This window comes from Aspergillus stella-maris, assembly GCF_047715825.1.
Source record: "Aspergillus stella-maris strain CBS 113639 unplaced genomic scaffold BDV14scaffold_17, whole genome shotgun sequence".
Taxonomy (NCBI): Eukaryota; Fungi; Ascomycota; class Eurotiomycetes; order Eurotiales; family Aspergillaceae; genus Aspergillus; species Aspergillus stella-maris.
This window is the reverse complement of record NW_027396811.1, coordinates 79,316-102,207: the sequence shown is the minus strand read 5'-3', so window position 1 is coordinate 102,207 and position 22,892 is coordinate 79,316. Positions and strand designations below refer to the sequence as shown.

General features: G+C 52.0%; 10 protein-coding genes across 10 annotated transcripts; 2 read left to right on the top strand and 8 right to left on the bottom strand.

The window, feature by feature from the left end:
• Window position 1: 1 nt before the first annotated feature.
• BDV14DRAFT_34564 (GTPase-activating protein GCS1) lies at window positions 2–2,146 on the bottom strand. Its single transcript, XM_073776595.1, has 4 exons — window positions 1,716–2,146; window positions 1,550–1,618; window positions 726–1,478; window positions 2–651 (listed from the first exon to the last, which is right to left on the bottom strand). The coding sequence occupies exons 1-4, from the start codon at window positions 1,755–1,757 to the stop codon at window positions 220–222; spliced, it is 1,296 nt and encodes a 431-aa protein (XP_073629716.1). The 5' UTR covers window positions 1,758–2,146; the 3' UTR covers window positions 2–219.
• Window positions 2,147–4,120, bottom strand: BDV14DRAFT_34563 (uncharacterized protein). Its single transcript, XM_073776594.1, has 4 exons — window positions 3,711–4,120; window positions 3,194–3,500; window positions 2,909–3,133; window positions 2,147–2,856 (listed from the first exon to the last, which is right to left on the bottom strand). The coding sequence occupies exons 1-4, from the start codon at window positions 3,917–3,919 to the stop codon at window positions 2,536–2,538; spliced, it is 1,062 nt and encodes a 353-aa protein (XP_073629715.1). The 5' UTR covers window positions 3,920–4,120; the 3' UTR covers window positions 2,147–2,535.
• A 350-nt stretch (window positions 4,121–4,470) lies between these two features.
• BDV14DRAFT_198559 (uncharacterized protein) lies at window positions 4,471–5,208 on the bottom strand (the record flags this gene model as incomplete). Its single annotated transcript, XM_073772997.1, has 3 exons — window positions 4,471–4,513; window positions 4,581–4,862; window positions 4,961–5,208. The coding sequence occupies 3 exons, from the start codon at window positions 5,206–5,208 to the stop codon at window positions 4,471–4,473; spliced, it is 573 nt and encodes a 190-aa protein (XP_073629714.1).
• A 387-nt stretch (window positions 5,209–5,595) lies between these two features.
• BDV14DRAFT_170549 (uncharacterized protein) lies at window positions 5,596–7,260 on the bottom strand. Its single transcript, XM_073768223.1, has one exon. It carries the CDS (start codon window positions 6,560–6,562, stop codon window positions 5,756–5,758), a length of 807 nt encoding a protein of 268 aa, XP_073629713.1. The 5' UTR covers window positions 6,563–7,260; the 3' UTR covers window positions 5,596–5,755.
• On the top strand, window positions 7,163–9,714 carry BDV14DRAFT_170548 (uncharacterized protein). Its single transcript, XM_073768222.1, has 4 exons — window positions 7,163–7,907; window positions 7,968–8,360; window positions 8,411–8,485; window positions 8,536–9,714. Exons 1-4 carry the CDS (start codon window positions 7,256–7,258, stop codon window positions 9,345–9,347), a joined length of 1,932 nt encoding a protein of 643 aa, XP_073629712.1. The 5' UTR covers window positions 7,163–7,255; the 3' UTR covers window positions 9,348–9,714.
• A 315-nt stretch (window positions 9,715–10,029) lies between these two features.
• Window positions 10,030–10,712, bottom strand: BDV14DRAFT_34542 (uncharacterized protein). Its single transcript, XM_073776592.1, has one exon. The coding sequence runs from the start codon at window positions 10,527–10,529 to the stop codon at window positions 10,062–10,064; it is 468 nt and encodes a 155-aa protein (XP_073629711.1). The 5' UTR covers window positions 10,530–10,712; the 3' UTR covers window positions 10,030–10,061.
• Window positions 10,345–14,599, bottom strand: BDV14DRAFT_34536 (GRAM and VASt domain-containing protein). Its single transcript, XM_073776591.1, has 3 exons — window positions 13,988–14,599; window positions 11,309–13,926; window positions 10,345–11,260 (listed from the first exon to the last, which is right to left on the bottom strand). Exons 1-3 carry the CDS (start codon window positions 14,401–14,403, stop codon window positions 10,551–10,553), a joined length of 3,744 nt encoding a protein of 1,247 aa, XP_073629710.1. The 5' UTR covers window positions 14,404–14,599; the 3' UTR covers window positions 10,345–10,550.
• A 519-nt stretch (window positions 14,600–15,118) lies between these two features.
• Window positions 15,119–17,275, top strand: BDV14DRAFT_170545 (uncharacterized protein). The gene is made up of 3 exons (XM_073768221.1): window positions 15,119–15,209; window positions 15,265–15,390; window positions 15,454–17,275. Exons 1-3 carry the CDS (start codon window positions 15,186–15,188, stop codon window positions 16,975–16,977), a joined length of 1,674 nt encoding a protein of 557 aa, XP_073629709.1. The 5' UTR covers window positions 15,119–15,185; the 3' UTR covers window positions 16,978–17,275.
• BDV14DRAFT_207839 (putative beta-glucosidase) lies at window positions 17,132–20,179 on the bottom strand (the record flags this gene model as incomplete). Its single annotated transcript, XM_073775249.1, has 10 exons — window positions 17,132–18,249; window positions 18,338–18,635; window positions 18,713–18,928; window positions 18,999–19,067; window positions 19,126–19,304; window positions 19,363–19,470; window positions 19,527–19,603; window positions 19,655–19,762; window positions 19,822–19,914; window positions 19,993–20,179. 10 exons carry the CDS (start codon window positions 20,177–20,179, stop codon window positions 17,233–17,235), a joined length of 2,352 nt encoding a protein of 783 aa, XP_073629708.1. The 3' UTR covers window positions 17,132–17,232.
• An 816-nt stretch (window positions 20,180–20,995) lies between these two features.
• BDV14DRAFT_188694 (cytochrome P450) lies at window positions 20,996–22,767 on the bottom strand (the record flags this gene model as incomplete). The annotated part of the gene is made up of 3 exons (XM_073771104.1): window positions 20,996–22,031; window positions 22,141–22,511; window positions 22,630–22,767. The coding sequence occupies 3 exons, from the start codon at window positions 22,765–22,767 to the stop codon at window positions 20,996–20,998; spliced, it is 1,545 nt and encodes a 514-aa protein (XP_073629707.1).
• Window positions 22,768–22,892: the final 125 nt, after the last annotated feature.

Here is a 22,892-nt window from a genome sequence, read left to right as displayed (position 1 = left end):
AGAAGTAAAGGAAAAGAAGAATGCATGCATTGCGAAAAAAAATCAAGTAGATCTATCGACCGCGACCCCCAACCCAGTCAAGGTACAGTACGCTCCCCAAAAAGGCAAAGCAATGCAGCGCTCCGCTACCAACGACAACGTATATACACGCAAGAGATACACAAAAAAGCCAGAAAAACAACACCTCTACCTTGCACCTACCTCGCATTTACCTCCCACCTACCAATCATCGTTCCAAGCCCCATCATCCTGGCTCTTCCTCGAAGTACCTGCAGGCGCAGGAGACGCTCTACCCGTCCCATTCCCAGCGCCGGCTGTCGTCGATCCAGAGCCCACCCCCGAAGCAGACGTTGAAGCCCCAGACACAGGAGCAGGCTTCATAGCATTCGTCCCCAGCGCACCCGAGCGGGACGCATTCCGTCGGTGCCCCTCATTGCTCAAACTCGAAAAGTCATCCCAGAAGTCCTTCCTCTCCGGCTCAGCGCCAGCGCCGGGACGACCACGACGCTGGGATCCCCCGCGGGATGGACCGTCAGTGCCTTCGACGAACCGGTTGAAAGAGTCTGCGGCGCCGCGGGCGCCCGTCTGGATGTTTTGGCCGAATAGGGTTGCGTGTTGGCGGGCTTGGGATGCGAAGTCGGAGTCTGCGAACTGTTTCACACAAGTTTTGTTAGATGGACCTATATTTAGGGAAGACTTTGGTCGAGAGGGACTGAGTAACGTACCGACTTCGCCGTAGGCTGAATGTATGAATCGTTCATCGTTTTTGCGCTTTTCCCGACAGCCGTCGTGAACCAGCCGAATCCCTTCGTCAAGGCAGCCATAGGATCCTTCTGGAAATCATCAAAGGCCGGCGCTCCATTCGAGGGCTTCGGGTTCTCTGTGACGGGCATGCCGCCCCCGAACCCAGTAAATTTACCGCCCTCGCTTGGCCGCAAGGTCTCTGACCGCGTGGCATTCTCAGAGCCCATCTTCGCAAAATATGCCTCGTTGCGCGCCTTGCGACCGCCCGCGCCCTCAACACCACCCGGATTTTCCTGTAATCCCGACGAAGCGGGCGAAGCGCGTCCAGTCGTTCCAGTGGGTGTATTCGACATGGAAAGTGGCGTGCTCGATCTCGAACCGCTGATGCTATCCACAGCGCTCTTCTTAACCGATTGTTGTCGTGGTCGTTGACCCGGTACGTATTCCCGTCCCTCAACCTTCGCGCTAAGTCTCTCCTTCCATTCCTCGCCGACCTCGCCCTCGTATCGTTCCTTGATAGTTGAGTCCTCGAAGGTGCGGCCCTCAGACTGGGTGATTTCGTGGGCGTCGAAGAAGGCCTTCCAGGGATCGTTACCGCCAAGTTCCATGCGTGTTGTCTCGGAGTTCTTAAAAGCATCCATTGTGATTGAGCGGACGAAGGAGATGTGCACGCCGAGGCCGCGGTGGGTGCCGGCGCAGTTGAGGCAGATGAAGGTTCCGAATTTCGGGGAGGCCTGATGAGATGGGGAGTTTGAGGTTAGAGACACTCAAGACACGTAGAGATAGTGAAGGGGGATGAACGTACCCATTGAGGGGACGGAGCACCGCAATCGCAACACCGATCATTTCCGTTGACTTTGGAGTATTGAAGGAGCTATAAGGTAGAGCAGGAAATATTAGCCGCAGTCTCGAATCTGGCTTCTAAGAAAAGAAGGTGCAGAATTTGTCAGGTAGCAATAGGAAGAACAAACCTTGGCCTTCGTCTCCGGATCAACTTCCCACATTCGCGACATGGTGAAAGGGATGTCTGTCGAAGAGTATAAGGGGGAGGCAACAAAAGTAGACGGCGGAGATGTGAGCGTTAATTGCTCCTCCGCCCTGGCTTAATTGGGTGCGAACTATGTGCGCAAATTGGCGAAGTGTAATGTACGTGGAAAAAATCGATCCCCAAGCAAAAGGGTTGGAATCTAGTGGTGCAAATAAATCGTAGGCCAAACGAGTGTAAGAAAGACGATCGACGGCCAGTTGTTTGCAGCAGACGGGGGGTTGACAGGATGATGGTGCCAAGAGCTGTGGAGTGGCCTCTCGTCATAACGGCCAGGGAGGACTCCATACTCCATACCGATCTACACAACCACAATGCTTCACAGAAATAACTGTCAGAACAAGACTAGAACAAGGCCAGCCTTGCGTTTCTCATAAACTAAATGGTTGCTAAGATACAATATAACAGAAGAGCAAGATTCGTTATCATCTCATCAACCACCACACATTACGGCGTTTGGTCCACATTGTACGGCACCCTGTAGGCGCGTCGCACATAAACCATGTAAAAGAGTGCATCCTCACGTTGCTTTTATTCCTCAGGACTTCGCCGGACCGGAATAAGATTCATGGATATTTTTTCGTTGTTTTTTGTTTTTGAAGTTTCTTGGCTCTTCATTGTGTAGTTTCGCGTCCGCACAACGCCTACTACAGAGTTATCCCACAAACCGACCTCCGACTAAAGATTGCTGAGCATCTATCATCGGATAGAAATCGTGTTCGTTAGGACAGAAACGACCTTGTCACTTAGGCGGTGGCGGCAGGGGCGGCGTTCTCCTGAGCAGGAGCCTCGGCCTCCTCAGCTGCCTCGCTAGCGGGGACGTCATCTTCCTTGCCGGGGCTATCAATGGCGACCTTGACAGCAATCTCGCGGCCCTCAATCTCCTTTCCGTTCATCTCCTGCACAGCCTTCTCCTGCTGCTCCTCAGAGCCAAGGGTGACGAAACCGAAGCCACGGCCCTTGCGGGGCTCGTTGCGGGCCTGGAGCTTCTTGATCATGAAGCGGGGGATAGGGCGGAGAGCGATCTTAGCCGAAACGGGCTGGTAGGCAGCAAAGATCTCCTTGAGCTATAGATGGATTAGTAATGAGAACCACAGAGTGGACAGAAATGGGACGAACCTTCTCTTCACTCAGGTCGTAGGGCAGGTTGGCAACCATGACCTTGGTCTTGGAAGGAATGCCATCCTCGGGAGGTCCACGCTGCTTCTGGGGACGAGCAGCACGGGGCTTGCCAGCGGCCTTACCCTCAGCGGGGGCGGCGTCGTTCTGGTTGGTGAGCTCAGCAAGAGGGGCAGTCTCGCCAGAAGCAGTGGTGGGCTGCTCTTCAGCACCTTCGGTTTGAGCCTGCAAAGGACAAGACGGTTAGTGCTTGATACGAATAGTGAGTGGGCAAGAAAAACATACAGAACGACCTCCGCGTGTTCCACGACCGACACGGCCGCGACCACGACCACGACCACGAGTGCGTCCTCCCGATCTCTTGCGGCCCTCGTTGCCGCTAGCGCCTTCACCGCCACTTACAGCACCTTCAGCCTTAGCCTCAGCGGGCTCAGGCTTGCGGGCAAGCTGAACAGAAACCTTACGCTGAAGAATCTCCTTTCCGGAGAGCTCTCCAATAGCGGCAGTAGCTTCGGCGGCGGTAGCGAGGTCGACGAAAGCATAGCCAACGGGGCGGTTGTTGCGAGGGTTTACGGGAATCGAGACGCTCTCACTATGACGTATGTTAGCTGCTGGGACGAATAACCTCAAAAAGCGTTTTTCCTCCGGAGAGAAGATCCGAGGGTGAAAGTAGTACAGCGAAGGCACCGTGAGTCGAAGCGAGGGTGATAGTGGCACAACCCCAAGCTTCGCGACACCGCTGACTGTAGGGGACGCAAGGGAGGCCGAAAAGCAGTGGATATAATGGGAGATATATACTCACATAGTGTAGCTCTTGAAGAAGTCCTTGAGTTCCCCCTCAGTGGTCGCATATGCGAGGTTCCCAATGTACAACCGACGTCCTTCATCAGCACTGACGGCAGCAGCATCGGCGGCGGACTGAGCTGCGGGGGCAGTGCCGTTGGCGGCCTCGGTGGTAGGGACGGTGGAGGCCTGGGTGTCGGCGGTAGTGTTTTCAACGGCAGTAGACATCTTGATGGCTGAGGACACAAAGGGTCAAGTTCTGTAAGGTGAACGAGATGGTCTGAGGATTGGCGGTGGAGAGGTTGATGACCGAATGTGTGTCGATGACTCAGAGGAGCTTGTTGGCTGCCTTTTGGGGATGAAAGTTGATTGAAGTTAGGAGGGGGAGGAGAAGGGTAGCTTGGTGCCCTAGATACGGGAAGGTTGTTGACGGGAAATCTGGGAGTACACGATGACGATTTGCCTTGAGGAGGAAGGATCAAGATGAGGTCCGACGGGCGAGAAAGGAGAAGGAGCGAGAAAAAGGAAACTGGCTGTTGTGACTAAGCTGTTTACGGAAGGCTGCCTCAGGCACACACTACTATGCACCTGCACCTGCGTGAGCTCAGGCACTCCACGGTCTAGGCCCACTATGACAGCATCAGCTCAACGTGCCCCGTTACGCTGCCCCTCAGAGTACTCTGTATATCAGCTATGTAACAGCCAATCTTCACTCGTTGATTTTCAACCAGAAAAGATTGTATCCATGGACTATCTCAGTACCACAGCAGTTCCTATCTTTATACCTCCTCCGGCGGCTTCGTAACATGCGTCAACTTGTCCCTATACAGCAGTCAGCGCCTACACCCATACCAGTCCCCTCTCACCCAGGGAAAAGAGGAGTACATACCCATGTCTCTTCTTAATCAACGCCCCCAATCCCTCATGGTCATAATCCTTCCCATTCCACATGTCCTTATGATACACCACTTTCTCATTCGGCTCTGCGCCCTCGAGCTTGAGACTAACCAGGCTATCCGCCGTCTTGGCCACATGGATACCGGCAAATGTATATCTTCTCCGCTGCTTCCAGACAAGCTCATGCTCGCTTGAAGATGTAACTTCTGTGGCTAGTGTCTCAGACTTCGCGAAGAATTTGGGGATGCCGTACCATTGGCCGGCTATTTTGTGGCTGTCAAATATAATGTCAGTCACTGCTCGCCATGAAATGGAGAAAGAGAATATTCCGGAGGAGAGGGATGAGAAGGGGAAAGGTAAGTAGGTAAATACCGCGTATCGCAATAACTAAACGGATCATCATATATCGCCTGCTCAGCATAGACATCCATATCCTCCTTCGAGGCGCTGCCGCCGTAGAGGTTCATGATTGCTTGTTGGATCTTTGATCTTGCCGGCGAGATTGGAATAGACTTCTCCGGATGAGGCTTGTAGTCAACATCGCCGTTGACATTTCGCGGCGGTGAGGGATGCGGTTCGGCGCCGCGTTGGTCTGGGTGGGGGGTTGTTGTAGAGGGCATCTTGTTCAAATTTAGTCGCCAGGTAGATAGGAATGACGATGTAGATTGCGGAGTTTGAGGTAGGTGGTGGAATGATGCTAAGAAACTCGAGGTCAAGCAGACAATGTACATCTCGCAAGATCGCTGACATCATGATTACACCCAGGATCAAGAGGCCGCGAGATAAGGTTGCATGGCGGTGGTCAACAATACCGGAGAATTTAATGTCAGCTGGAATAAGCAACGTCTACCTGCCTTGTCTCGATTGATCGCATGCCAACGAATGGCGATAGAGTGGAGTTGTTGCGCAGCGATATGGTTAGGGCTATGCGATCGACCTACCGGACGCCAGAGATCGATCTTATCAAGCCAGCCTCCACAGCCTATTACCATTCGGAAACATTCTCCCATGAAAATACATTAATTGAGATACATATGGCACAATGATGCTACTACTTATAACAACGTCGCTTCTTAGAAGGCCAAACAAAAGGTTTTCCAAGCTCTAGACGAATTCCAAACCAGCCAAACTTCACAGAACGAATTCCATGGCCATTGCCAGCCGGTGTCATTTCGAAGGAGTAAGATGACTGTCGGCCTTCTTGGATCGCACCGTGACATATTTGCCAAAGACGTCCTGCTTCACGGGCGATCTATCGGGGAAGGTTGTACTGGTGCGACGTCGTTTCGCTTCCTGCGGACGGTCCGGTATTTTGAAAGGTGATATACTAGAGCTCGTGGGCTTCGTCGGGGTTACTTCCTCCTTCGCAGGTTCTGCGGTCTGGGTTGCCTTGGAGGACATCGATATTGTTGATTCGGTGGTCCTCGCAACGTCTGCTGGGTTGGGACACTCAACGGCCGGCTCTGCAGTTTGAGTTCCTTTGGAAATGCTTGTGACTATAGGTTCAAACAACTCGTTCGTGATCTCAGTTGCTGAAGTCTGACTTGCGGACCCCGGATCTTCAGTCATATTGCAGGGTTCTGTCCTGCTTGACTCCGTCATTCCCCCAGCAGCTTGGGATTCCGCGTCTACTCGAACCTTGAAAGGTTTCGAGAGAGGAACGACGACGGTCTTGCGAATGGCAATGATGACATCTTCAACTCCACAGCCATGATTTTTGGCAAATGCTTTGAAAGGGAAAGTGTCGGCAATGGTTTGTGCTAGACTGCCGAAGAACTTTTCGGTGTATGGGGTCTGTCGTTTGGATGGAGTCTTTGAATCGGTGCTTGTGCGGACCGGGGTCTGGGTAAGCTCGAGATGCTTCTTTGTAGAGCGATCATGATTATGGCTCTTGGTAGTCTCTTTGTGGCTCGATGTCTTCTTGGTAGGGCTGTTGGGACAGGCTCTCTGGGCGAGAGGGTGTTTTTTCTCCATGGTATAAAGCCTTTATGATGGCGGGGTCACTAGTCCAACTTCGTCATCCCAAATTAGCAAAACGGCCTATGCCGAACAACACAAGTAGACAAAAGTCGATTACCTGGAAGACGACTAATGCTATGTTTCGCCCGTTAGAGGTAGTAAGCCTGGGGCTTCAAATACGACTCAGTCGGGGGTAAGAAGAAGGGTGTTGATGATAGAAGAGGGATAAAACATGACGGCAAGCTAATATAGAAACAAAGCAAACAGAAAGCTCAAACAAAAAGCTCTCAGTGAAAGCGCTGATAGAGTCAATAATGGCGCAGTGAATGAAGTACATTATTGATGCCTGAGGCCTAAGGCAGAAACGTCCAGGGCCAGGAACAAGCACCAGCAACCTTAAAAAGAATACAAAGTAGATAATTTAGGCGCCGACAATCATTGTGTTTCAATGCCAACAAAGCAACGGCTCTTGACCAGTCAACCAGTATCCTAAGACAACACAAGCTGCAGCAACGATGTCATGCCGATCGCCTTGCGCGTTCCTTGGAGATTTTCTGGAGATTTTCATGGAGCGCCACTGGTCTTGGCGGAGAGTTGCGGGACGATGGAGAAGACTGGGCCTTGACTAATGCTTCTTTATCTTGGTTCCTCTCCCCTTCTTCCTCTTCGCCTCTCCCTCTCACTTTCTCACATCCCAACTCCCTCCAAATGGATCCGATAGAGCCGGCAGGCCCGTCTCCGGACCATCTCGCGCCTCCTCGCCCGCAGCCTCGACGAGCATCTGCTGCGACTGTCTCGGGCCAAGATCCGACGTCATCGAACCCTCCACCGGCTCGACCGCGCGCCGTTTCAGCTGCCTCCAATCGCTCGTCAATTCGTCTCTACCGACCACCCTCGTTTATCCTCAACAACCAGAGTGCAACAAATCTCCCTACTAGAAACAATGCCTCGCGAGCATCTTTCGCTTCACCCACGTCGCCTCCTGCCGAGGAGCCCTCGCAGGACGACGCCTTTGAAGGCGGCCGTCGTCGCAGCAGTTCCGAGCCGCGACCAGGACGATGGTCTGCCCCAAATCCAGTCACTCTACCACGTCTTCAACCTGGAGAACCCATGCACACTGTAATGGAGGAACCGCAGAGCCCAGGGAGTGGCCGCCGCCCAACAACGGAACTAGTTCGGCCGGCTCCCGTTCCGACGCAGCCGGCGCGAGGCAACAGAAACCTTTTGCGGAGGACAAGCGAAGCAGCGTTGAACAGACTATCTAGGAACCGAGCCTCAACTGTCAGCGGCAGCAGCCCTGCAGCCGGACCTCAAGCCCGCGAATATGACTCTCACGTTGTGGACGTTTTGGATGTTATTGGTATGCGCCGTTGGAGCCTTGCGCGCCCAACCTAAGATTATAGTACTAATTGCAATATAGACCCCGAGGTATCAGCTCTTACCACGCTCACGAACGTTCAGAACTCATTGTTCGTACCAAACCTGGGACCACTTGTCAACCGCAACCAAACTTATGTCCTCTCGCCTCCGCCTGAGATGGACAAGGAGGAATCAACATCCACGGACGAAGATGAAGAAACGGAGGACATGAGAGGGTTGGACGGCCGCCCTCGGTTGGAAAGACCCATTACCAGCATTTCTTCGGTGTTGCATGATGAACCTCGCTTTGCTATTCTCCCAGACGGTATTAACCTTGAAGGCTGGACCTATGAGGATATCGAAGAGCTGAACGATCATGTGCGACATATGCTACACTCACGTCGCTCAAAGTTCAAGCGCTCGATGAAGGGTTTTGGCAAATATGTGTCGAAGCGTATGTCTCACACAACTTTTCTGGAAATACCTACTAATACTCGTCTACAGCTCTTGGCTTTTTGATTACACTATATGCAACGCTCATTACTCTTTTTGGACTTGCATGGGTGCTCTTCCTTATCGGTACAGTCATCAGGCTCTACAATTCGAAACAATGTACTAACGAATCGTAGGTTGGATTAACGTTGGAGGACGGCAATCGTACATCATCAACGTCATTGACAACGTCCTGGTGGCCCTCTTTGCCATTATGGGTGATGGACTAGCCCCCTTCCGAGCAGTCGACACCTACCATATGATCTTTATCGCCCACTACACATTCCTTACTTGGAAGATCCGCCGGAAGCGCCGCTTGCCAGCCTTGAAAGATGAGAACGACTTGCCTGAACGACGAGAAGCTCAGGCCTCAATCGACATCGAAAGAGGCGACCTCCGCTTAGAAGACCAGCACGAATTCAGTGTCCTGTCACGCATTCAGCAAGCGAAACTTCAACATCATCAAGCCAAGTTCGCCAAGTCGCATACCTTCTACAAACCTCACGAAACGATCACCCACTACGCTTTTCCGCAGCGCTTCCTCATCGCCATCGTCGTTATCCTAGACTGTCACTCCCTTCTTCAAATCGCACTTGGTGCTACGACATGGGGTATCAGCTACCACGTTCGGCCCTTTGCCCTCACAACCGTCATTCTCTGTTGCTCTATCGCCTGCAACATTACCGGCGGTGTCCTGATTATGATCGGTGACCGCAAAACGCGCAAGAAGGACGTCGTCGAGCGCATGTTCCGCCAGCAACTGACGAAGGAAGCCATGAAGAAGATGCAAAAGAAGAGAAAAAAGGAGAATGAGAAAATCGAGTCTGAACACCCGGGTCTACTCTCCGATGACTCGACGAACGCGCTCAAGGTCAACCCGAGCCCAGCCGAGCAGAACCCGGACTCCTCGAGTCAGAACCAGGAGCCGAAGGTTTATGAAGGAACCTGATCCTTTCGCCTCGACGCCATATACCTTTCTCATGAGTGCTACGTAACGACAATTACCCATACCTACTATTTACATTCATGATCTACTACCCTTTCGACATGCTATCTATATTTAATCTCTTGCAATATTTGCTTGCTTATATACCTGCTCCATGTGCTCCATGTTTGCATGCCCTTTGCTACTATCTTGGCCTATCCTTTATGTTTGTTGTTCGTCTATTAGCGTTTGATCTCTCATCCATTCATACCATCAGCGATTGCTTCCTCCATATCTGCTTTTCTATCTCATTTTGGATTATACCTCCCATTGCTATCGTCATTGTACTACCATTCCTAATTGCCATCTGAATACCCAAAATTAAACACGCTTTTTTGGGTCCTGCATATACATTCACCTCCCTACGTGCTAACCAAGTAGTCAAAGACCAAGTGGCCAATATCGTCTGGCAGAGTTAACCGTATATGTAAGTAAGATGCTTAGGCGAGGAGGTAAGTCCCGCGCCACAGGCGGAAGTAAGCATGTTGGTGAGAAGCTTCTTTGAATAGGTACTGCCTATGATCGTCGGTAAGCGATGTCTGTGTAACGTTGAGCTGCTGGACGCTTCCTTGGGGTGTTTTTATCTATATTCCATATCTCAGGCTGGCTGCTTCTCTCGCCGTCTTGAGCGACTTATCGCGAGACACATACCAAGCACGGACGTGGAAAGATTTACTACTAAACACGATGGGAAATTCTCTTGGTTTGATTTTTTCTCATATTTTCGGATTTCAGAGTACATATAGGAGTATATAGACGGATGTACAAGATGGTATCCCTTGTTAACGACTCAACGTACAGTAGGACAACAAAGCGTATCAACAGAACAGAACACGGCGCAAGGAAACGCAAAGCATCTAAATGGCCGAGCCACCAAGCCATGTCATACACTTGAGAACCAACAACAACCGCTTGACAGACACTGGTGCATGGAAAACAAATAAAATCGCTCTTGCAAAGGGATGGAACATGATATGGCGGACAAAACCGAACCGTTGATTTGTGAAGGATGGGATTGGTAGTTGGATATGATGTGGTGACGCTGATAAAATTCGTGGGAGAAATGAGATGGATATGAGGGAGTGGAATGATGACACTAGCGGGCAGGCAGGTTGAGGTTGGTCTGAGTTGTTGAAGATGCGGCATAGTTGTTGTGCTGTTACAGATCTAGAGCTCTTCGCGAGATGACTCGGTCTTTTCTGGAGACTGTGTTTTGCGTTTTGACAGTACTCGTTCAAGAGTGTCTAATCTTTCCCGAGTACTGCGGATAGCGTGGTCCATCTCCAGGTCAGAAAGGGTCTCTTCGCTCAGCGAGTCCTTCAGCTCTCGCTCGCTCTGGGATCGGCGGTTACTCCGGGGAATAAGAGGTTCAGAATGGCGGTTCATCGTTGGGATAGCGATCCCCTCAACGCCGACTCTGTCCTCCAGCCAATGCCAGAGCTCGGTTTCTTCCTTGCGCCACATCTCTTCGTAGGCGGCCAGGCGCTGCGGTAGATTCTGGCCGGGGTATCCAATGTCGGAAGATGACGAGGAAGGTCCGCGAAAGAAAAGCATGAAAAGCAGGACACCAATAATTAGAACGGCGACGTTGCCGTTCCATAGCGGACTGAAAATACTAGCAACCGGTCCCAGGATTCCACGCAGCGGTTCAAAGAGACCCCATGATTCGGTCTTCTGGGCGTTCGCATCGGTAACTACCTTGGAAACAGCCGCGGCAGCATCTCCGTTGATTGTATCGCCTCTCTTACGCCGACCCTTGCCCTTGGCACCGGTCTTAGTGCCCGCGCGAGAACGCGAGGCAACAGCGGCCTTTAGAGAAGCGATCAAATCAGTACCAAACGATCCCTGACCGTCAATCGCACCCTTCTCAATGGGACCTACTCTTATTAGCATAGCTTATGGTGACGATGTTGGTAGTGACTCACCTTTCAGCCAACTCTTTCCAGACCATTCGATGGTGCAGGTCATGAGGAATCGCGTTTGGTTGTTTGCAGCCCACGTAAAGAGATATTTTGTCTTGACAGTGAAGACGTTTCCACTGGGTACGTCCGGCGTCTGTGTACTGAGCGTGACGAGAACCGCTTTCTCAAGATCCAAGAAATCAAGCTGCTCATTACTGATACACTTGGTTTGCTTAGGTCCGATAGAGCCATTGAGAGGCTTTATGTAAGAGTATTTCCGAGTCTTATGCTCATTTGTAAGACCGCCCTTGTCGCAGTTGAACTCAAGCTCGGTCGACTTTTGGTTGTCCACAAGGAACTTAGGGACGAAAGACACCGAGGCCGGACCAAAAACGTAAGAGTACACCTTGCCCAAGGGTGCAGGGATGGTTTCGTCCTTGATGACTCTGTCGTACTGGCCGTCAGATCCATCATACTGGGTGGGAGCATGCGTGGGAGGACCGGGAAAGTCGGTATCGCTGTCAGCACCGGCTCCCTTGGCGCCTTTGGCAGCTCCATTTGTCGTGAGCCCTGAGTTAAGAGTTGGTATAGTACCGGATCCTTGTCGAGCCAGACTCTTCAAAGGCAAAGATGCGCTGCTACCATGCATGCTTTCATCTCCAGCGTCGAAGAAGCTATCGGCGTTGTCTTCGTCTTCATCCTCATCGTAGATCTCGTCCTCCTCTTCTTCGCTTTCATCCTCGCTTTCACCGGCCTTTTCTGTCTTGTCACCAGTAGAGTCAGTAACCCTCGTCCCGTTGACTGAGCTTTTTAGGGTAGGATGGTTGATCTTCCAGATGTTGACCATTAAGTCATACGTGGATTCTCGACTGAGAAGACTCCGGAATGTGTGCCGGGCGTGCAAAGTCTGGATAGCGATGGCGTTTGGGAAGACCATTGCCGTTGACTCTTTTTCAATTGCCACCACCTCATCGAAACTGATAACTAGTGTGGTTACCCAGCCCAGAATATTACTGGAGAAGCAGATATGGCCCTCAGAGATATAGATACGTCCCGCTAGGATGATATCTCGTTGTAAAGCACAGCTGTAATCTTCAATAAGATAATCATCCTCTGGAACGCTGCGGAAGAGCTGATGAAAGTCCCTGTTGCGCTTCTTGCTTGCGACAGCAAACCCAGTCAGTCGCGGCAGACTTGTGTTAGCGCCTGGGACCCCGAGGGCAATTGCACTAGCCCCAATCGCGCCGATTGTTGAAGATGTCGCACCCGATGAGCCTCTGTGACGTCGTCGGGCCAGCCGACTCCGCACACTGCTGCTTCTGAAGGGTCTTGACCCTGGTTCTCCCTCAAACGTGCTCCCACCAGAAGGTGTCTGGGTACCTGTGGGTTCTTTCACACCAGAGCCAGCGAGGGTATCAGATCCGTCATCAGTCGGCTGGTTGGCTCCGTTCTCCTTCTCGTAAGCCATGGTCACCGCACGTGCAACGCCACGATCCTCAAGCTTAGCCGCCGCGTCGTCTCGCTGAGAAACTGTTGGGCTTCTGCCCTTCTGCAAACCCACGTCGGGCTTCGTAATGACAACTCCATCTGGGGTGGATATAGACCCACCAGGTGGTATGGCAATATCCAGGTGGCTGAAGTTCAGATCACCTGAACCCAGCGTGTCGACAGCCATAGGTTTCTTCTCTTCAGTTGAGCCTTGCCCTGTCTCTTCGGAATCTCGCGTGCCCTCGATCGACTGTTGACTTTCGGAGTCCTTACCTTCCGGTATAGCTGGACTGCGAGCCTTCTGAGCGTTGAGGCTGTTGGTCAGAGTTGAGGCGGCAGTCTGGGCCACGGAAAACACCGACGAGAAGAATCCGCTCTGAGGTGTAGCGCTTTTGCCCTCTTCGAGGAGCGGACTGGCAGCAATCGAGTTGGACAGCTTGCTAGGCTTGGGGTTGGCAGAAGAGGCAGAGCGTACGCGCCGATGCGAAATCATATTCCCCGAGGGACTAACAATAACGCCAGGTGGCAGATCCCGGGCAGATTTGATAGACGAAGGAGATTCCGTGAGACTGGTTGTTTCGACAAGAGGCGCATGTTCAAGATGAGGGGTTGGTGGTGTGACTGTGGTAGAAGGGAATGGGACGGCGGTGTGAGGCGGCGTTTGTAGACGTGGACGCTCTGGCGCATCTCGAACCTTATCCTCCGTGAGGTCGGTACGAATTGGCTTCGGGAGTGACGGAACAGGCGGGGGAGCTTCAGCGGAGCTGCCTGGGGCCATCTTTGAAGACAAACTGCTCCGCCGACTAATACTCCACGTACTCTCGCCCGACGCTGTTGAGGACGCGCGGTCACGATTGCTCTTCTTGTCGTTGGTGAAAGCATTCTTGAATCGCTGGCTTCTCGATACGCTTCTCTTCTTGCTGCTTCGGTCTGCCGGTACGCTTAAGCTCGAAGCTGTCGGTTGAGTTGACGGGCGCGCTACTTCCGCATCTGGATTCGAGCTGCGACGGTCGGAGTTGGTGCCACTGATAGCGGATTCTGTATCGCCATGAGCTCCGTCCGTGTCGTTCGCGTCGGCCGAGGTTGCCTTGATTAGCGGGGAGGAGGATGTGTAGAAGCCGCAGTGGGAATCGTGGGAGGTCAGGGGAGGAGTCCTAGAAGTAGATTACATGTTAACATTATTTGCATGGACATCGCGACAGGAGATAAAATTACCTATCGGGCTCGGAGTCATCTGTCAGGAGGTTAGAGGCATCATCTTGAGGGCTATTGCTCTCTGATGGCAACAGCGAGGTACTAGAAGCTCGTCTTCGAGAATTATCCGGGATTCCTTCATTGCCCTCCGACTCTATTGTTGTAGGTAGTTCATCGATTTTATCCTTCTTCTTCGTCTTGCGCTTCTTTCGTGAGGCAAGCAGTTTCGATAGACCGGTTTTTGGCGCTTCGCCCTCCCCCGCTTGCGACCATGGCCTCTCGGACGTTGAGTCGACAGAGGACCGGCCATTGCTCCTGCCGGAGCTACCAATAGTCTCTAAGTCTACCGGTATCGTCTTTGAGCGCAGGGCCTTGGAAAGCGGCGGAGCATCTGACGTCGCGGGCTCTGGAGGATCGGGGATGACGGGGAGGTCCATTGTGAGCGAAAGATGAGCGGAACTGTGAGCGAGTGTAAGGGGTGAAGTTAAATAAGTGTAGTAGTTGGTGTATGCAATAAGTTCGGCTCGATATTATTCATGCAAGCTGTACTGACATGGTAGAGCAAGCTCAGGCCCGTGCTGCTGCTGACGTTGTGCAATGCGCAAGTAAAGAGGGGGGCAGCCCGGGTTGGTGATGACAGCTGTGGCTGGGAGTAACGCCAGCAGCATGGTCTGTCTCCCCGCAGCCTCTGGACAGAACAAGAGCGATAGAGAGTAGAAGAAGCCAGAGGCAGCAGTAGGAGAGAATGGGGGAGGAGAGAAGGAGAAAGCGGAGGTGTCAGAAAATCGGGGAGAGAGAGAGGAGCAGAGACGGAGAGGAGGGAGCGAGGTATGGGCCAGACGGGAGAGCTTCAGCTTAGACCACCGACACGAATACGACTGCTCACCACTACTCTACAGTCTACACTCTGCCAATGACTGACTCGGCTGTAGGTTCAGATCATGTTTACTGCCTCACTATCTATACTTAATCGTCGATAGCTCATCTTGACCTCACTTCTTCTCATGCCCCAGGCAGCACTGATACATTGTGATACACTATACAAGGAATCTAGACCCTTTTCCCCGAGACAGAGCTGGTAACGAACGTAAGGATACGGTAACAGTATGTCTGACCTCCACCGCAGTCCCTCACTCTCTCCCTCAGTCTCCCCTCACTTCATTCTCTTACTCGTCGAGCTATCTGATGCTGGAATAACTATCGCTTCTTTCTCGAGGCCATGGAGTCTGCGCCCCTCACCCTGGTAAGTCTCAGCCCTGCGACCCGAAACAGCAGCTATCCCTGACAGTCTCCATAAGGCCCACACCCACGCGCGGAACGCTGTGCTTGAAACCCGCAAGTCCAACCCCGTGGCCGCCAGTGAAGAGCACGACCTTGCTGCTGGTGAGTTTGCTATCGTCGCGCAAGGCAGTAGGGATCATGAGGTATTCCGTCTTTTTTGGATTGCTTTCATCCGGGAAATAAAAGTACTAATAATATCCTTCTAGGCTTTGCGAACGCTTCACCTCCTCGAACAACACCACAAGAGACTAGCTCATATCCTCCGCTTCCAACATGAGAATCCATCCTCCGTCGCGGGGGCGTCCAAATCGGATAGCCAGCAACCCCCGAAACTCATAGGAAATCCTCGACTACCCAAGCGAGAAACGTCCTCGATTGCGAGCAACCTAGCCTCCGCACGCGGTATACCAGCTCAACCCCGTCGTTCATCCCCCGCATCACCTACGCTCTCTTCCCAACAGGCGGGAGCGAAGATGAGCGATGGCCCTACAAAGATCAGGACGAGCGAATCAAGCTTAAGAGGAACCCAGAGAGATCGTGTGAATCGCACCTCGAGCCAGAAACAGCCGTGGTCTCCGCCAACTGCAAGCCCTACCGAAATTATCTCACAGGAATTTGTGCCTGCAGATACAAAGGACACATCACGGCAGTCAAACAGGCAATCAATAACTGAGGAACCATTCCAACGATTCTATTCTACTTTTGAGGGCCTCATCACCAAAATCTCAGCGCCACTGGCGTTCGCCGGCCTACCGCTTGGATCAGACGGTACCAACGACACAAGTACGCCTCGAAAGTCATCCGCAGAAACACGAGTGGACAGACGGAGCGCCGTACATGACCGCTCAAATTCATCTACAGAACCAGACATCAGCCGGATTTTCTCCCGCGCAGCTCTAAAAGCCATCCGCGAGACCAACGGTGGCAGTGGAATGGGAACCGGCAACGCAGCGGAGTCATTCTACGTCGTGCCAACAACCGGCGGAACTGTATCCTACGCAGGCATTCTAACAAGAGCCGAAAAAGAAGCGCGTCGAAACAGCGTCGACGAAGCAGAGGATGATTTTGTCGATGCACGCGAAACCCCCTCTTCGCCAGAGATGCTGCAGACAAACAGAAACCAAGGCAAGGGGAAGGGTAAAGGCAAGCCGACTCGCGGAAACGACAAACTCACGACGCTCCAACCAGCCAAAACACTTGAGGAACTCCAGATGGAGAACCAAGCCCTCAAGCATCTTTCAGATACACTGTCCAAACGCCTGCATATGTGGGAAGTCAACGCGCAGTCCTCGTCCATGGCACTGCAACAATCTCTTAAGGCAATGCACCACCAGAACATCCCATCGCCAGAACACGCTCCACATCCAGGCTCAGCAATTCCCTCGCCCACAACCGGTCTTCCCACCCCAGCAACCGCAGCCGGAGCCGGCATTGAAACCGGAGTAGACAGCGATCAACGCATCAAAGAGCTCGAAGAAATGATTCGACGCAGCAAGAAAGAACTCGAGCAAGCAGGTAGAGAGAACGAGAAACTCCATGGCGCGCTTGGCCGATATAGAGATCGGTGGGAGAAACTCAAAGAGGGTGCGAAGAATAGACGGGCTGAGGGGAGTGCTAGAAGGACCAGCAGTGTGGGTACTACACCGGTCATTGAGGAAGAGGGTCAAAATGGGAATGGGAAACGGGATTCGGCGTCTACGGAGCAGGGTTCGAAGGTGGATGAGGCGTGAGCGTGATGGTCATTTCATTCTAAGGGGCTTTATATCTCAAGGATTTCATATCTTATACCAGCGTTCTCTGTCCTATTGTGCCATTTGCTATGGTTATATCGAATTACGAAGCGAATATCATGAATAATGTTTAACGATCAAACACTGTGCTTTACTCTCCCTGTTCCCTTCTCTCCTCCCTCCCAAAATCACCGCCAACCAGCCCTATAAACATATCCTCACTCATCCACCAGGGTATCATCTTATATCTTCCACCTATTGTACCCAAAACGTCGCATTCCCCTTACTCTCCCCCGAATCCCCACCAACAAGCACCGTAAATGCCCCCTTCTCAACAACATACTCCATCTTCGCATTCCACAGCCCCAATTCGGCAACATCAAGCTCAATGCTAACCTCCACAGTCTCCCCCGCAGACACAACGACCTTCTCGAACCCCTTCAGCGCCTTATTCGGCACAACGACTGAAGATATCTCATCAACGACATAAACCTGTACGACTTCCGCTGCGTCTCTGGTTTCGTGTGTGTTCGTGATATCAACTGAGACAGTCACCGTATCACTCGCACTGACATTGGTTGAGGAAAGACTGACATCGCCATACTCGAAATCAACATAACTAAGCCCGTAACCGAACGGATACAACGGCTCCGGTGTACCAAAGACATATTGGTGTCCGAACACGAGCGTGCCGTTCTCAGTCTCGTATCCAGAATCACCAATACTCCGCCCCGAATTGAGATAGTCGTAGTAGATGGGTAAATCACCGACATAGTGCGGAAAGCTAACAGATAACCGTCCCGACGGAGCAAACTCACCGAAGAGGATATCAGCAAGTGCATTCCCGCCCTCCTCAGAAGGGTAAAATTGCTGAATTAATCCTGCTGCTTGCGAGGATATCCAAGGCTCCGTAATAGGTTTCCCGCTGCTAAAGACAACGATAGTCGGTTTGCCCGTGTCAATTATGGCCTTAACAAGCGACGCCTGAGCACCGACTAGAGAGAGGTCATTCACGTCGACGTGTTCGCCTGTTGTTGCGTTCAGGCCGCTCCAGAGCTCTTGCTGATCGCGCGACCATGTTCCCACGACCACGATTGCGACGTCGCTTTTCTCTGCTGCGGCTATGGCTTCTTCGAAGCCGGACTCGTCGTTGGACCAGCGTTCGCAGCCTTGTGCGTAGTGGATAGTGGCCGCATCTCCGACGGCGGATTCTATCCCGGCTAGGGGGGTGACGCCGCGGTATTGGCTTCTGTAGACTACGTAGTCGCCGTACTGTTGTCGACGTTAGTGAACTCAAGTAGATGGGGTGAAGGTCAGGGGTAGGGTAAGCTAGGGCAGATAAGATCAGGGAAGGACAGACATTCATAAACCCATCCGCCATCGGCCCAATAACAGCAATATCACCCTCCTTCTTGAGCGGGAGGATATCATCATGGTTTTCGAGGAGGACGATGGATTCTCGATCTAGTTCTCTTGCTAAATCCACGGCTTCTTGGCTGTGAATAAGGTTATCCCATTCTTCCTTGGGGGCAGCAGGGTACGGGTTCTCGAAAAGACCAAGTTTGAATTTCGAGCGGAGGACGCGCGACACGGCGAGGTCGACTGTTTCGATATCTAATTCGCCTGATTCGACGAGTTGGGGGATTGTGCGGAAGTTACTATGCGACTATGGTATCAGTGCCACTGGCTCATGCTACAACTTAGGGCAAGGGGGCATTAGTAGTGAAAAACATACAACGACCCACCACCCATCTCAACATCATTACCCGCTGGTAGTGCCTGCAGCGTGACAGACTCCGAGTCAATAGGGTCGCTCGCGCAAGTATGGAAGTTGTTGCAGAGTCGGTCTGTGGCGCCCGCGTCGCTGATGACGAAGTACTCGTAGCCCCATTCTTCGCGGAGGATTTCGGTTAGGATGTGGTGGTCTGCTACTGCTGGGATTCCGTCGTAACTGATCAGATATTGGTTGTCATTTACTGGGGTATACAAAACAAGGTGACTGAAGGAAAAGGCCGGCTCACGAGTGGTAAGCGCTCATAACGCTCAGAGCTTCAGCGTCGATGATTGCTCGCTTGAATGGATGGAGCCAGCTGGTTCATCGTCAGTTTGATCTTATCCTTCATATACCGCGGACTGTTGGCAACATACGTAGTCCTCAAGTATCTCTCACCACCATGGACAGGCGCAGTGTTGATACCCTGTTCCGGCTGACTGAATCCAGCAAAGTGTTTGACCTGCGCTGAGACATTGTGGCTCTGTAGTCCTTTCACGTATTCGTACCCGATCTCGCCGGCAAGGTAGGGATCTTCGGAGAATGTTTCTTCGACCTACGTAAGCCAGTTCGTTAGTATATGAAGTCTTGTTGCATGGCTTGAGGTTTCTTACGCGCCCAAACCGCAGCTCGCGGGCTAGATCGACGACCGGCGCGAAGAGTTGGTTTACGCCCAGGGCTAGAGCTTCCTGGCTGATGAGGCGGCCCATTTTGTAGATTAACTATTTGACACTGTCAGATGCGGCGAGTGGATGGGTTAATGACTGATGTACTTTACCTCTCTGTTGAACGAGCACCCGTAACCAATGGGCGAGTTATAGATTGTCGCATTGCCGATCAAGAAGCCGTGGATAGCTGCCACGCGTTAGTTTCTGCCTCCTATTAAGCACTGTAAAGGTTACAGACCTTCAGTCTGAACAAATGCAGGTATCCCCAGCGTCGTGTTCTCCAGCAGGTAATCCTGACCCCGTTTGACGTTTGTTGCAATCCAGTCCCAGGAGACGGGGTAGCCGACTATGTAGCAATAAAAGCGTCAGTAGTTGCAGTCAGATTACCAGGCCAGGTTATCATACCATAAAACATCCCCGCCTTTTCTCTCATGTTTTCTTCCAAGCCCGTAAGATTGAACTCGCCTGTGTCCGGGTCCGCCCAGTTTGTTATGTCACCTACAGCGAAGTCAATAACAGCTGTGGAGTCACTTGCGGCAATATCCGCATCGTAATGGGATTTCAAGCTTGACTTACCTTGGATCAATTGTCCCATTTTATCCTCAACCGTCATCCGACCAAGCAAATCAGAGACTCTATCTTCGATTGGAGTGTTGGGGTCCTTGTAGAGCGGCGCATCCGTTGAGTCCGTCTCCTGCGCCGCCGTAAGGCCAGCGCAAACATTGAGGAGCAGAAGCCCGGTTGATAGAATATTCGGTATCATGGCCGCTGGTAACTCCCAAAGTCAGAAGACAGCAATTGTTTACTCAGGATCTAGGATGAATGCCCCTTGCCTCTGGGAGCGGAAAAAAGCTCGAGATTGGGATTCCCCGCACTTTTTATTTCCAAGGTCAAGCTCGCTTCTGGGATTGTCTGATCACCGAGGTCTAGCTGGACAGTTAGATTAAGTGTTAGTTACCAAGTCCTGCAGGGAACTGGGTAGAAGAAGACTAACCTTGCATTGGAAGCTCGACGGGGTAGCCTGTCATGGCAATGGGTCGACAAGCCAAAAGTGAGCCAGTAGCCAAGCCATGAAGTAATTGTCCAAGCATATCGGAGATGACGCCGGGCTGTAGTGGTATATTGACTGGGGCCTCTGAGGAGGAACTGGTCAATGAGAGACGAGGCGCCGATGCGGACAGATGAGGAGAACCCCGGCGGAGACAGAAAAGAGAGACAAAAAGAGTACAGGCTAAATGCAGTGCGGAGATGAAGAGGGGTCATAATCTGGGGATGAAGCGGTGTTGAGTAACATTGAGTCGTGCTGCAGGTTGGCTTTTTCCACCTATCGAAGGCTTGCGGTAAAATAGGTACCTTTGACCTGACTGAGGTCATGTGTTCGGGTGCACCTAGAAGAAGAAGAAGCTACATTTTTGAAAAGGATTTTACGACAATCCTGAAGAGAAATATACACTTGATTCAAAATTCAGGAACTTTGAAGTGTTAGAATACATTAGAGGCGCCCATCCTGTACTGATAATGTGAAGTTGCCGAGCAGGGTGGTAGGTCGCGGCTTACCAGACCTAACCACATCTACAACTCAGTTATACTGCGAGCGCGCACTCAGCGAAACCTTACACGGCATTCCCTGGGCCGGCCGACCAGCCCCAGCCTGGATCATGAACGCACGCTCGCCAAACACTGTGTTCAGTCCATGCTTTGGGTGTTGACGGTCCCACTCCGCGTATTGATCCTTCAAGTCAAACTCACGGACAGTGATGAGAAGAGTAATTTGGATGTCAAGTAGGGCAAGAGTCTGGCCTAAGCAATCCCGTGATCCGTGCTCGAAGGGTCTCCATGCGCCGGAGGGTGGGTAGAGCGGGTGGTTAGGCTCAACTAGCCAGTGGTCTGGAATGAAGGCGTGGGGTTCTGGCCAGTGCTGGGGGCTACGATGGATGGCGTGGTGCAGAATCAAAATAGCAAACCCTTCGGTGGGGTACGTTGTACCTGTCTTTTTGTCACGAAGGGTCACGCCCCGACGGACTTCTCGGAGAGCGTTGGCGGGGGCGAAGAGTCGGAGTGTTTCTTTGACGACCGCGAGGGTGTACGGCAATTTGTTGATTGATTCTGGTTTTTCAGAGACTAGAGTAGCGGTGTTGCTTGAATTGCGACCAAATACCTCGTCATGCTCCGCGCGGACTTTGGCGAGAATGTCTGGATGTTTGAAGAGGAGGTAAAGTGCGTACATGATTGTGACAGCGGTTGAGTCGTGTCCAACGAAAAGAAATAGTCTAATCTGGTTAACGGCCCAGGCCTTAAATGTTGGGTCCAGTGTGGTCCCAGCACCTGAACGTGTCTTCAAGTATTCTGCAATGGCGAGGTCCATAATAGTCTTGGACGCAGAAGAAGCAGGAGAGCCTGAGGCGTCTGAACCCTTCCATGCTTGATGCCGTTTCTCGAGCTCAATTCCGATGTGATGGTCCATCGTCCGGCCGTTCTGCCACTGTTTGAACCGTCTCACGAGGCTCAAACGGCTGAAGTAATTTCCAGATTTCATTTGGCTTTCTCGATCAATGGTGTCCCACATGGAAGCCACAATTGGATGGAACCGCCGCTGGCTTATAAAGCGAGTGCTCCTGTTCAACTGGTCAGCAATCTGTTTGCGCGAGTGAATGATGAGCATACATCGTAACGTTTCCGATGATGTCCATGACGTATTTGCAAGCTATTTAATCAAATAGAAACGTGTCACCGGACCGAGACAAATTTCGTAGTACACCAACGAAAACATCCACCTCTTGAAGGATGTACGGGATGTATCCCATCACTGATCGCATGCTAAAACCCGGGTGAAAGAGCGCTCGCCCATGCTCCCATTCCGTCCCTTTCTGGACAAAGAGGGTTGGCCCACCAGACATTGGAGCTATCAACGGAATAAGCGAGTCTGGTTTACCGAGGTCATGAGTCTGGCAGGACTGAACGGCGAGATCAGGGGAGGTCACAACGAGCACCGAGAAGCCGAATGGCCAGGCGTCCATATAAAAGTACTTGTCGGGCTGAGATTCTTCTGCAAGCAGCGCAAAGGTCATTGCTTCTTGGGCATCAGTCGGGGCCTTCTTCATCACGCTGGCAAGAGCTGGGAGGTTTCCTAGAATAGGATTCATGGAAGCATGGGCTAACGAGGGGCGTTTGTTAGCTGGTTTATGATGTTTTTAGGGGCTGGAAAGAGCTTACCATGCCTTCTTTCCTCAGTCGGTAGAAGTTCAGCCGCACCCTGAGCCAAGTGTAGAGAAAGGGAGCAACATAGAGTGCCGCCAGCGGTGCTACAAGGTGCGTTGCAATCCGATGCCAATCGAGCTTCAGAGCGTCCATCTTGAATTATTGGAGTACCTGGGTATGTGCATAGGTAAAAATTAAGAGCCGAGAAAGTTGAAAAGGTGATGTGCTTGAACCATGGTGGAAAGGGGCCCGTTGGGCAAGAAACAAAGAACGGCAGA